General features: G+C 44.8%; 2 protein-coding genes across 2 annotated transcripts in view; one reads left to right on the top strand and one right to left on the bottom strand.

The window, feature by feature from the left end:
- The window catches only part of LOC147999034 (disks large homolog 5-like), an 18,958-nt gene continuing 6,672 nt past the window's right edge, over positions 1 to 12,286 (bottom strand). Inside the window, exons 2-5 of the mRNA XM_087595394.1 lie at positions 2,309 to 2,493; positions 1,700 to 1,843; positions 902 to 1,068; positions 1 to 190 (exon numbers count right to left, since the gene is read on the bottom strand). Coding sequence (XP_087451520.1) covers positions 126 to 190; positions 902 to 1,068; positions 1,700 to 1,843; positions 2,309 to 2,493 — 561 coding nt within the window. The 3' untranslated portion in view covers positions 1 to 125. The remainder of the gene's footprint in view (positions 191 to 901; positions 1,069 to 1,699; positions 1,844 to 2,308; positions 2,494 to 12,286) is intronic.
- The window catches only part of LOC147999033 (disks large homolog 5-like), a 20,151-nt gene continuing 19,190 nt past the window's right edge, over positions 11,326 to 12,286 (top strand). The window contains exon 1 of the mRNA XM_087595909.1: positions 11,326 to 11,450. The gene's annotated coding sequence lies outside the window, so the exon portion shown is untranslated. The remainder of the gene's footprint in view (positions 11,451 to 12,286) is intronic.

The following is a 12,286-nucleotide window of genomic DNA, read 5'->3' as shown; positions in this document are numbered from 1 at the left end:
GGCTTAGTGGTATATAAATTTAGCGTCTCTAAGAAATGACAAATTAACTCAGAGGATGAATACTCATCCAAAAAATGTTGTTACCATTCAGGATGTTGGTCATCAGGGACTCCTGAGAAAGCAACTTATTCTTCAGGAAGCTCTCTTACTGCTGTGTGTCCAATTCCAGCTCTCTTGCACTTTCTGAGACCTGGGAGAGGAAGGCAGTTTTTCAGACACTGATTTGGTGGGGAAATGCAAGCCAGCTGTCAGAATGCTGCCTTCTACCACCTCAGTTCTATTGGACAGTGGACATGGACATTTTAAGTGATATCATTGTTGCTAACTCTGTGGGCAGGGCAAAATCTCCAGAGAGCCTCACAGTAATGTGGGCTGACAATATGGGACCCAGACTTATACCAGTGCAAAACAAGAACAGGGCAATGGCAAGAGACCTCATCAGGTTGCAGGAAGAAAGGAGATGTCCATATGTCACCAAGGATAAAGCCAATGACAAGTACTAATTTGACATTTGCACTTGGTTCTTATCCCAAAGGTGCTTCCTACACAAGAGATCACATGACCACAGAGTGTCATTTGTCAAAGAACCAAGAACTTGTTCAAAACTCTACATAGGATCCAATGTATCACATGGATATGCAATAATATGATATGTTATTCATCTGTCACCATTTCTAGACTGCAGCTTCAAAAAGAGCAGCAAAATATGCTTGCACAATAATTCAGTTTCTGAAAAGTGGTTAACTTCCCAGAATACTTGTGCATAGGCAGAGCAATGAACAATTCCATTACATGAGGTGGTTGGCTGGTTGTGAGTGTAAATTAGAAAGGTGGTAAGAGAAGCAAAGATGTATCAAATTGGCAAATTTTATCAGATATTGTTAAGCTAACAGGTCCCTACCTGATAATGCTGGTTCTGGCCGTTGATGGTCTTTATCTTTCTTGTTAAAGTCAACCAAATATTTCTGGTTCAGTGCACAATCAAGATGTACCTCCTTGCTCTCCTGCTTCAGTGGGACCAACTTCTTCCTACCTGTGTTCTCCATCAGGAGCTGGCTGAGCAGGTTTCTGGAAATACAGTCTGCATAGTAAGATCATGCTGGCCCTTTCTCCCATTCCTACTCCCAATCCCACTAACTCTACCAGGTCCCAGATACCCATGAAGACTTAATAAAATGCATCTTGATACATATAAGGCTGCTGCACAAAACATTAGAGTTAATTCGGGGAAGAATAAATTGTTTGCTTGGCCTGACACCAGTTACTGTCCACACCTCTGAGAAAGAACATGGATCCACAACTATCCATGAAAGCCCAATGCATGGGGGCAACATGAATTAGTACTGGGCCAACACCCTCAAAAGGGGTCAGTAGAACCAAGAGAAGGTCATGCTAACCATGTGGTCCACGCACTGAGTGTTGTAAAACCTGGTGTGACACCATAGGTCCAGGTCAGCCTAATAAACTTCTGCTGACTTCAATCAGTGCTGTTCTCTCTAGAGCCTTTTGAAGATGCCTCGACAATCCTGGGATGAGGAACAGTCTTTTATGGAACTGAAAACTGAGTCCTAATGACCCTGGAACACTGATGGGTAAATAGCACAAGAGATAGAACCAGAGCTGAAGACCGTCCAATCCAGAACAAAGAAAGTCAGAAATGGCCATTCCACAAGTGATAGCCTTTCTGACCAGGACTTACCTAGAGAAGGTAATCTCCTTCTTCAGCTTATGGTTGTTCTCATGGACCTCAGTGTTCTCCATCTCTAAGTTGTGCAGAATTGACATGACTGCCTCCTCCATTCTCTCCAGGTCTTCATAATATGGATTTGGCCTGAAGTGTGACCTGGCCCCAAATGATAGAATACAATGAACATCGGCATTTAGGAATATATGAACTCAGGGTGGGTCCTAAATTACCCCAGGCTGCTGCCTGGATCTTCCAGCACTCAGTCACCTGCCTAGCAAGTACAGAGACTCACCATAAACTCACTGCAATTACAATCTTGCAAAGCCACCAGCTGTCAAGGGCTTTGCAAATGCACACTGGGAACTAACTCTCCCTGACTTTATCCCTGAATTCTTCATTCAGACCACAAGTTCTGCTTTAAAATAAATGGAAGCAGATGAGTCCATTTTCAATCTCACTCCTCAGGAAGGGTCAGGTTCTGAATCTCCACTATATGGGAGGTGAGGTTTAGCACAGGGTGGTTAGGGAGGCACAGCTTTCTAGAACCCAAAACCTTAATAGGATAAGAAGGTGACCTTGCAGACCCAGGAATGAAACAAGAGCATTTGGAGCGATTCATACCTGTTCTTCATGGATCTCTCTGTCAGAAACCTCAGGCGATCTCTCAGGTCATTTCTCTCCTCGGTAATGAGCTGCAGCTCTTTAATCAGCCTCTCCTTTTCCTTCTTGGCCTGATTCTCGCTTAGTTCAGTGCCAGGGATGATGTTTCTCTCCCAGCGTCTGTAGGTAGAAGAACACAAGTGAACCTGCATGGGGAGAATGCATAGAGTGTTCATAGACCTCAGTGAGGCCTAAACAGGAGAATAAGCCAGGAACCCAGTGTCACTGCTAGGCGATTGGTCTATGCTTAAGAGGCCTCCTCAGTGGATCTCAGTTCTCCCACTACTCTATAGATACCAAGAGACATAAGCAGCCAGGTGTTCCCTATGCCGGACATCACGTGCTTACATGTACCACGGAGATGGCTTCTCCAGGATTATCATCAGCTGAACAGGGTACAGCTTGGTTTCAGGACCCTCACTCCTGTGGCTTCAGAACTCAGATGATAAATTCACCATCCAGAAAACTTGAGTGATTGGAGACACTCAGATGCCCTACCCTGATACTCTAAGCCAACAACTTTGGATTTAAAACGCATTTCCGGGGAGGATATGTTCAACAGACTTATCAGTGTCTCTATGTGAAATACCAAATGCCCCAGAAGTGCGAATAGGTTACAGGCTGAATCTTGGTCTACACGATCCAGATAGTTTTGGTATTTTAGAAACGTGTTTGTAACACACACTCTAATATATAAAGCTAACGATGACCCTGCCAGTTAGAAGAAATCAGAGAAGGTCTAAGAACATAAGGTTATTGCCTGGAGCACAATCTCTCCCTGTTACTACTGTCAGATACCCACTGTATTTAAAGAAGCAATGATAGTGAAATACATTGCTGCCCTGTCTAAACTCAGAAAAGGTGGACCCTCCATGACCACTGATGGTGTTATTATATCAATGTAACAGAACAAATGAACTGAAAAGTAAAGACCAGAAGTCCACAGTATAATAGCATTGGCCTTACCATATCCTCCCAGTGGGGATGGGGAAACTAAAGTTCTGAAATCCTGACTTTCAGGAATTGTGATATTCATGGAAATTCAATTCCTTTTCAGATGCTCCAGTTGTTGTGGCCCATTGCTAGAAAGGTCAGCATAAGCCTGCAGCCACCCTGGCAGGAAGCTCAAAATACACTGCCCAGAACTTACTCCACATTCCCCAGAAGTGCTGTCTTTGTCCATCATTACTTTGAGACAAAAGGCCAGATTCCTTCACTCTAGTCTCTCCAGAATCGACGTTCCCCCTCCCAAAACGCTTGCGAAGACAGGAAAACATGTCTTAGCTTGTAACTGCAAGACTCAGACTGAGAGAAACTAGGGCACTGGTTGTCACTACAACACTGGTGACATCACAGAGGATTCCAGAACTCTCTAGGAGACAATAGAATGTCCAAGAAGGGACAGCAGATGTCATGGGGAGCAGACTTTGCCTCCCTGCTAATGTTCTCCCTGTACTGAGCATAAGCAGAGGGGCCCTTTCCAGGAGACTTTCCTGGGGCAGAGCCACTGAGCATCTCCTGCTTCCAAAGCCAAATTTTCCTCAAGGCTTGATTATAAAAACCTTAGTAATTCCTATGCATCTAAATGAATGTTTCCTTTCAAATCTTTCCCAAAAAATGTCTCATCCTAAATCAAATTGTCCTCATTCACCAATGTTAGCCATTAAACCTTCCTGAGATTTCACACCAGCTTGAATATGCAGTCAAAAGTTCTCCTGTCTCATTATGTACAGGTGCTTTATATCACATCAAGAAATAGTCTGCATGGTAGGTTACAACATGCGTGTGTATTAGGGGAACACTCATGAAGTCATGTGCTTAGCAATCGACAATTGCCAGAAAATTCCTTAGGAGAAAGAGTTGAAGTCCTTAAGGTGCTAGGAAAAGTGTGGAGACCAGTTGGCAGAGGAAAATGCAATATTGGAGACACCAGTGAAGGGAACCTCATGCTGCTTGTGGGGTTCTGCTCTCTGCACCAATGTCGCTAAAGGAGCACTGATCACAGGCCTGAGTAAGATGTACCATGAGCTTCTATCAGAAAAATAAAATAAACAAGAGATATAGAGGGTGCACAGAAATGTCTAAAATGAGGCTATAAACATCATTATGTGGATAGAGCAAGGTCCCAGCACCTGTACACTGGGAAATGGCCACCACACCAAACACAAAAGTAGTAACACATTTATCATAGTAAAACACATTTATAATAGTAAAAAATGAATACTTTATAGAATGCACCCACTAACACTGATTGATCACATCCGTAGTTCAAATTTTGGGGGCAAATTCATGGCCTTAACTACCTTTGTCTCAACTTATATAGCAAAAAATAAGAAAGAACGAGAAAAGACAAAGTCAAAACTAAAAGCTCAAGCTTCTCATATGAGGATTGCAGGAAGTGTTATATGGGAGTCAGTTCTGATTAGGCCATTTTAGATAGAACAGTGCATAGTGACCCTTAATGTGATGGGCCCTATATAAAGCTTTTTGCAATATTGGAATTTTAACAAACCTCATCCAGTATGTACGGAAGAGGCAAAGATGTGATCACCATGTCCTTACTCTGTATCAGGTTATTTTTCTGCATCCTTGATTGTCAGGCATAGAACAGCAACAATCTGAAATAGCTGGTAGACATGGAAAAACATGGCTAAAACTATAGTTGTGGGTTACACACCTCAACTGTGAAAGGCTAATGCTGTGTGCACAGTCCTTGGAGGCCACTCTTTTAAGCCTAATTATTTCAAACTGAAAGGAGGTCTATCTGAGCTCAAAGTGATCCTGGCCAGCCAGGTAGAGGGCAACATGTGATACTTGAGACCCTGTTTTAAACCAGCACAGAAATCCACACTTCATTCAAAGCATCATCTACGAATTCTCGATTATTTACCATTCTCTCCCTACCAGTCGTTCTGTTTGGAATGGTAGAAAACAACTGGAACTGATCTTTCTATTTTAAGGACCTTGATCTCTCTTCTTTTAGGTCCACATTAAGAGTGCATACAAATGGACATCACCATCTGAACATCTTAGTATTATCTACTCTGTATATATAGCATAATACTGTGCCTATGACAGTCTTAAGCTTCCTTGAGTGTAGTTGCCCCATCAAGAAGTGTGAAGTTCTGAGTTCAAACCCCAGTGATGCTTTAAAGGGACTAGAAGAAAGCCATCAGAGATACTCCACTTCTTTGTCCTTAGATTAAATCAAGTTGACACAATGTGAACCTGGTGGGCTATTTAACCAGCATCTTTCTCCCAACCCCACTTCCACGAGTTCAGTCCATGGCAGAATTCATCCCCCACCATCCTAAATATTTCTTTATATATTTCTACAAGAGCCAGGTTTCTTTTTTTTTAATAGAATTAGTTGTAGGCAATCAACTGCTGCCCTATGTGAGAAATGATTAGTATCTATTGCAACTTACCACAGTGTATTTGTGTATACAAGTACATTATTGGAAATCCAGCATTACTGAGGGATTGGAAACCAGTGCTGTGGCCTTGCCTTTCTGTGCCTCTTCCTGGCTCACAGGCAGCTGGGGGCAGACCTTGAGTTCCTCTTCATGGACAGAGTGATGTTGAATGGGCACTGAGCAGGCAGAGAAACACAGCTGAGGCAGCTCCTTTCAGTTATTAAACACATCATCTCCTTCCGATCTTAAGGGCTATTGCTGAGGTCTTGCCCCCATACCTACCTTAATAGCAGTGAATTTGTTACACAGCAGCCAGCTCTTTCCTATTGCTCTGTAATACGCCTCCACATCATGGATGCCAAGAAAAACACTAACAAAGAACAAAAAACTCTGACGTTGAACTGTGTGGTGCTGGTCACATACCGTTATGTTCTGTATGTTATGAGGTTTGTTAATCTTAACAAGTTCCCCAAGTGTATTCTTCACATAGGACCCAATAGATTCAAGGAAAATAGGAACAATTATGTGTAAAATGGCCTGAGTCAGGGCCCACAGACCGAAGCATTTCCAACACTTGTGCACCAGCCCATGTGGATTTTGCAATGAGCTGGGCCTAGCAATGTCCAGTACACAGTTGTGAGCTGTTGCTCTGGTTGAACTGTATTGGTGTGTGCATTAATAAGCTACACCTATTTAAATGAATTCAGTGTCCTGTGGTTTGAATCCAGACCCCTTGACACCAGGTCTTCCCTTCTGCAGCACTCAGGAAAAAGGCTAGGTTTAGGAAAGGTGACGTCTTGTCATAAGTTATGTGACAAGAGGGATGGTGAATGATCCCTTGTGATAAGAATCAAGGTTTCCTCTGTGGTATTTAGGTCTATACTGGCCCTGTGCAACAGCTTCAAGAAGCCATTTCTGATTTTCCTTGGGATTCCCGTGATGATGCACTCAGACAGGATTGGAAACAACCAAAACGGTGGTCAGACTTGATTTATAAAATGTAGGTAACATTGCAAACTTATGTTGTAGGATATTTGATCATATTGTCATCCCCAATATTGTGTTATTTACTTAGAAAAATACCTTCTGGCTGTGTAGTTCAGTACTAGCACCAATATTTAACCCTAGAGCTATTTTTGTTTGTTTGTTTGTTTTTTGTTTTTGTTTTTGGATGAACAAGTACTTTCCTATTTTGTGGCCCAGCCCTATCTCTTACTTCTTTGCACAGTCATAGAGAGACCTCAAACATATACTCAGACAAAGCCAGGGGAGTGTATAAAAGGGCCTAAGGCAATACCACATAATGACATTGAAAGTGGGCTCTCTTCTTCATGCACGCCTCCAGCTCTCCTGACATCTACATGAATTATAACTCCTAATGCAGTGTAAATGATGTCTGCGCTATTGCTGAAGGAATCATGAGAATAACAACTGTAAACATTCCACCATGGATAGAATTTGTGGAAAGAGGCAACTGGCAGCCAATGAGAGGGCTCTACAGTTAAAGGGGCTTGCTGTCAAGTCTGATGAGCTTGACTCAATCCCCAGGACCCACGTGGTAAAAAGGAGAGAACCAAGGGACAAGCTGTCCTCTGGCTTCCACTCATGTGCTTACATGTATGTGAGTATATATGTATATATCTGTATGTACGTGTGGATATGAATGTGTGTATGCATGTATGTGTATACGTGTATATGTATATGTGTGTATATGTCTGTCTATATGTGTGTATAGGTGTATTTGTATGTGTGTATATGTATTGTATGTGTGTGTATGTGTGTATGTATATGTGTATGTGTGTATGCATGTATGTGTGTATGTGTGTATGTGTGTGTATGTATGTGTGTATGCATGTAGGTGTGTATATATCTGTGCATGAGCATGAATGTGTATAGTCATGTATATGCATGTGTTTTCAGGTACGTGTATTCGTGTTTATGTACGAATGTATGTGTGTATATGTATGTATGGACACACAAACACACACAATGTTAAAACATAAAAAGCTCCTTGGAGTATTCACCGTGCCTGGATAAGTGGTGACCATGTGGGGGAAACACATGTCCATGTAAGCACACCTGTTCACGTGCACTGAGCAATGCCCAGCCTGGTCTTGAGCTCACTACCTGCCCAACGAGGAGTTTCTGCCCACCTGGTCTTCTCAGAGCCAGGCGACGATTGTTCCTGCCATTCCAGTTCTGTTCCAGTTTCTCATGCCACAAACCTTCTAGCTTGAATCGCACCTACTGACGCAGGAACCTAACAGCCTCCAACCCAGTGAAGTAAGTAAACTTCTTCCTGACATCCTCAGGCTTGGTGTCCCCCATGAGTCACAGGGAGGAAGGATGGCATGCACCAAGGAGAAGGGCCATGGGCAAGGAAGACAGGATCATAAGTCAGTCATCCCTGACACCAGCAAAGTGTGTGCTTCAGAGCTGGCTCTGCTCACTCTTGTCCCAGTGGCAGGACTTAAGAGTGGTGCATACCTGTCACCCAGCGCTCAGAGACGTCTGAGGCATGAGAACCAGGAGTTCATGGCCATCGTAACTAATGGTGAGATCAAAGCCAGCCTGGGCTGCATGAGACTCAGTCTCAAAGCAGGCAAGGAGGAACTTGCTATATTTGAGCAAGGAAGCTGCCATCCTCCTGGGTTCTAAACATTCACTGCAATACAGAAAGATGCTAGGGCTAGTGTGGCAGAAAGTAGGAGACAGAGAAGCCAGGTTAACCCTCACTAATCTTCTCATGCTGTGTGAGCTATGAGTAGATGGTGCCCTATACACTGTGGACAGGATGGTCTCTCAGACAGTTCAGAAAGCCATGGAGGACTCCAGCAATTCTCCACTTGGGTGTCACTTGAGTCTTATATGTGTGTGTTTACAAGCCAAAACATAAAATCCATAGGTGACTGTGTGAATTCAACATGGCCCAGCCATGTGCTGGAATATTATTCAGCCTTACATAGGATTCAGATTCTGACCCTTGAACAGGAATGAGAATGGTAGCCATTCTCCTAAGTCAGACCTCCAGGCAGTGCAAAGACAAACTAACACTGTATGACACCACTGAGGGCTGCAGTGTCACCAGTTATATAAAGACAGAAAGCAGGAAGGTTTACAGAGCCCCAGGGGTGACATGGAGGGGGGAGGTTGGAGGGTAGGTGTGTAAGTGGGACTGAGCCTCAGAGGAATCAGACATGGCTGCAGAATATGCATGTGGTTGCCTCCCATACCTGTGGGTGCTGCCTCCTCAGAAAGGCAAATACAGCAAAAGAAAGGACCAGAGGGGACAGGCTCTGACCTCCTGTAGACACACACAAATGACGTGACAGAATGTGCACACTGCTGCCTTGCTGCAGGAGCAGTTGAGCTTCCAGAAGGGTTGAAAGAGGCTGGAAGGGCTGAGCATGGCACTGAGTTCAAGGACATAGCTTTAGGTCCTGGGGAACCTACGGTGCCCAGGCCCCATCCTGCTGATACTGAGGGACACAGCTGACATTCAGGGTGATGGCTGGGCTGGGCTGGGGAATAGGTGTCCACTCTCACCTGCTCCAGCTTGAAGATGTGCTGGGTGAAGTAGGACTGCAACTACTTGTTGGATTCATTGATGCAAATCTGCTGGAAGCTATTCTGTTCAAAGTCCTCAAATCTGAAAATGGCCAAGACACCAATGGGCAAGCACTGGGAGACAATGTTTGGTTATAGCCGGGGCCTCCTGGAAAGACTAGCCCTCCTGAGAGGAGTTGCAGCAGAGGGGGTGTCTTTTCCTGACCTGTTTGGTACCCAGTGTTTTTTACCAAGGGTTCCTTTATTACTTCTTGATGGAACCAGGCCTGCACATATCCAGGAAGCATTGGGGTGGAACCTGGGCTTGGTGCCCACATGCTGGCATCGCTGAGGGTGAAGTCTAGCCTATCACACTTCCAGCAATGAGTGCAGATGCCTGGGTTCCTATATAATGGCGGTTCTTACCGTTCCTAAAATTGTGACTCTTTATTTCAGTTCCTCATGTCGTTGTCATCCCAACATAAACTTATTGGAGAGCTACTTCATAAGTGTCACTTTGTTACTGTGAGTAACTGTAATGTAAATGTCTGGTGTGCAGGAGCTCTGATGTAGAACCCACAGATTGAGAGCAGCTGCTGTAGAGGATGAGAGTCCCCTGCCAGCCCTGGTGTTTGCAGAGATCCCGTGGGTTCCTAGTCTCCATGGCTTTCCCAAGGACAGGGTTTATTCTTGGCCGTCTCAGGGCCTGGGACCTCACAGAAACAGCCTCTCCCATGTCCTTCCTGTTGAGAGTGTGGTTGGTCCTCAGCACAGTCCAGTCAAACAAGGCGCGGTATAGACACTTGGCCAGGGGTCTCCTGCAGTTATGGCCTCTGGACAGAGGGGTTTCTTACCTGGGGTGGGGCAACCGTGTCAGGTACAGGCAGTGATGCTCAGAGTCAAGACCTAGGTTTGTCTTATTTTCATAGACAAAGTTGCCCAGGCTGGCCTCGAACTTGCCGTGTAGCCAAGGATAATTAAACAACTGATCCTACTGCCTCTACCCCCCATGGCCTGGCATTGCAGATGAGTGTCCCCAGAGCTGGCTTGTCACAGCTGCTATACGGCTCTAAGTCAGGGGCCTCATGTGCAGGAGTTTTATGACTGTGCCATCCCAACCCCGCAACCAGGGTTTTCACCTTTCTCCTGCTGAAGTCTGCTTAATCCTACCCTGGCCCCAGGACACAGCAGCTGTGGGAGACTCAAAGTCTGGGGCTTCAGCACAGCATGGGTACACAGCATGGCATGCAGCCTACACGGCTGTGAAAAAGCCAAGGAAGTGCTTCTCAGCTCACCCCCTGTAGGAGTGTCTAGTCCATCCTTCTCTCCATGGACACAGACATCTGCTTCCAACTGCCCGACATGTCCCTCTGGTTTTGACTTTCCTGGATGCCATGTCAATGCCACCACACAGAGTGCTGCCTCTACTGGGGACACACACACAATCTCTTTGGGGGACATCTGAGCCAAGCAGGGATTGGGTGCACTGCAGAGAGGTCAAGTCATGTCGTGAAGTACCTTGTCCCACAAAGGCTCACTGTTCAGGGAGTTGACTGGAAAAGTAAGCTTATGCCCCTGGGCAGGATCCCCATAGGGAGTGTCCCACACCCTGCTATCAGGTCTATTCCTGGTGCCATGCAAATTCAATTTGCAAGACCAATGCTCTGGAAATGTCAAGAGCTAACGGAAATGTACCAGGAAGTGCACACCATAGCAAAGGGAGAGGATGGCACAGAGACCTATGCTATGGGTTAAGGGGCACGGAAAGGCCACCTCGAGCACAGGGGTCAGTCACCTCTTTCACAAACAAGGCTAATGGTCAATGCTCTCAGCTCTGGGAGCCTAAAGGGCTCTGTGGCTCCTAAGCCCTGCAGCTGCAGCCAGAAGCAGCACTGAACAGGATGTAAATGCTGAGTATGGCGATGTCAATAAAACTTTATTTACAAAACCAAATTGGTGGTGGTGGTGGTGGTGGTGGTGGTGGTGGTGGTGGTGGTGGTGGTTCCGGACTGGTTCATTTCAAAGCATGCTGGAGTGGCATGGCCACTGAGCATCGGGAAACACAGAAAGGAATGAGACCGGACGCATGGCTCCCAACTCCCTAGACGTCGACCTATGGCACTGGAACAGGGTCCCTGAAGGTAAGTCTGGACAGTCAGATAAGGTAAGTACATTTTATTACAAGGAAATGGGACAAGATAAATCTTCTCTTCATCTCGCTATGCTTAAGCATCTTTAAGAGTTCAGGGAATTCATGTCTCATAGTCTGGTTTAGAAAAGTGTTTAGAGACAGCAAGAGTAAACTCTATGATTCCCTGACGAGGGTTCCAGGGATTCTGATATCTAGGTCAAAGTGAAAGTTAAGGTGAAAAAGGCTGTCAGGCAGGGCAAAAAGATTCCAATTTCTGGTCTCTTTGGGCTGTAATTTTTACTGTGTTCAAGGCCATGAATGCAGACAGGGGAATAACGAATACAGAACAAGAAGCTAGAGCTTCATTAAGACAAAACGAAAGTAAAAGTTTTGCCCTCTGCACCACTGCCTGAAGCAGGTTTTTCTAAGTCCTTTCCCGAGGATGGCATGTTGACCATTAGATTCACAAGATGATGATGACAAATTCACCTGCTTTTTCTTTTCCTATAATTAGGCCAGCATTGATTCAAGGTGTGGCCCAACCGACTTATTATAAAGGATGATACTGGTTGGTTGAAAAAGGTAGTAGCTTTCTATGAACCATGTATTAAGTTTTTATGTATATTAAAATTAACATTGGAAAGAACAATGGTAGGAGAGGAAGCTGGAGGACAACTGCTGCAAATGCTTGCTTTTGAAAATGCTGATGAAGAGTACAGGAGAGCATTATTACCTATAAAGGAGGCTGGGGATATTAATGCTTATATGAAGGCATGCAAGGGTATCTTTTCTGAAAATGGAAAGATGCATATTTGGCATGTATTGATCCAGATAGAGTTATTAAAT

The sequence above is a fragment of the Rattus norvegicus genome, chromosome 19, assembly GCF_021556685.1.
Source record: "Rattus norvegicus strain SHRSP/BbbUtx chromosome 19, alternate assembly SHRSP_T2T, whole genome shotgun sequence".
NCBI classification, from domain to species: domain Eukaryota; kingdom Metazoa; phylum Chordata; class Mammalia; order Rodentia; family Muridae; genus Rattus; species Rattus norvegicus.
This window is presented reverse-complemented; position numbering and strand designations above follow the sequence as displayed.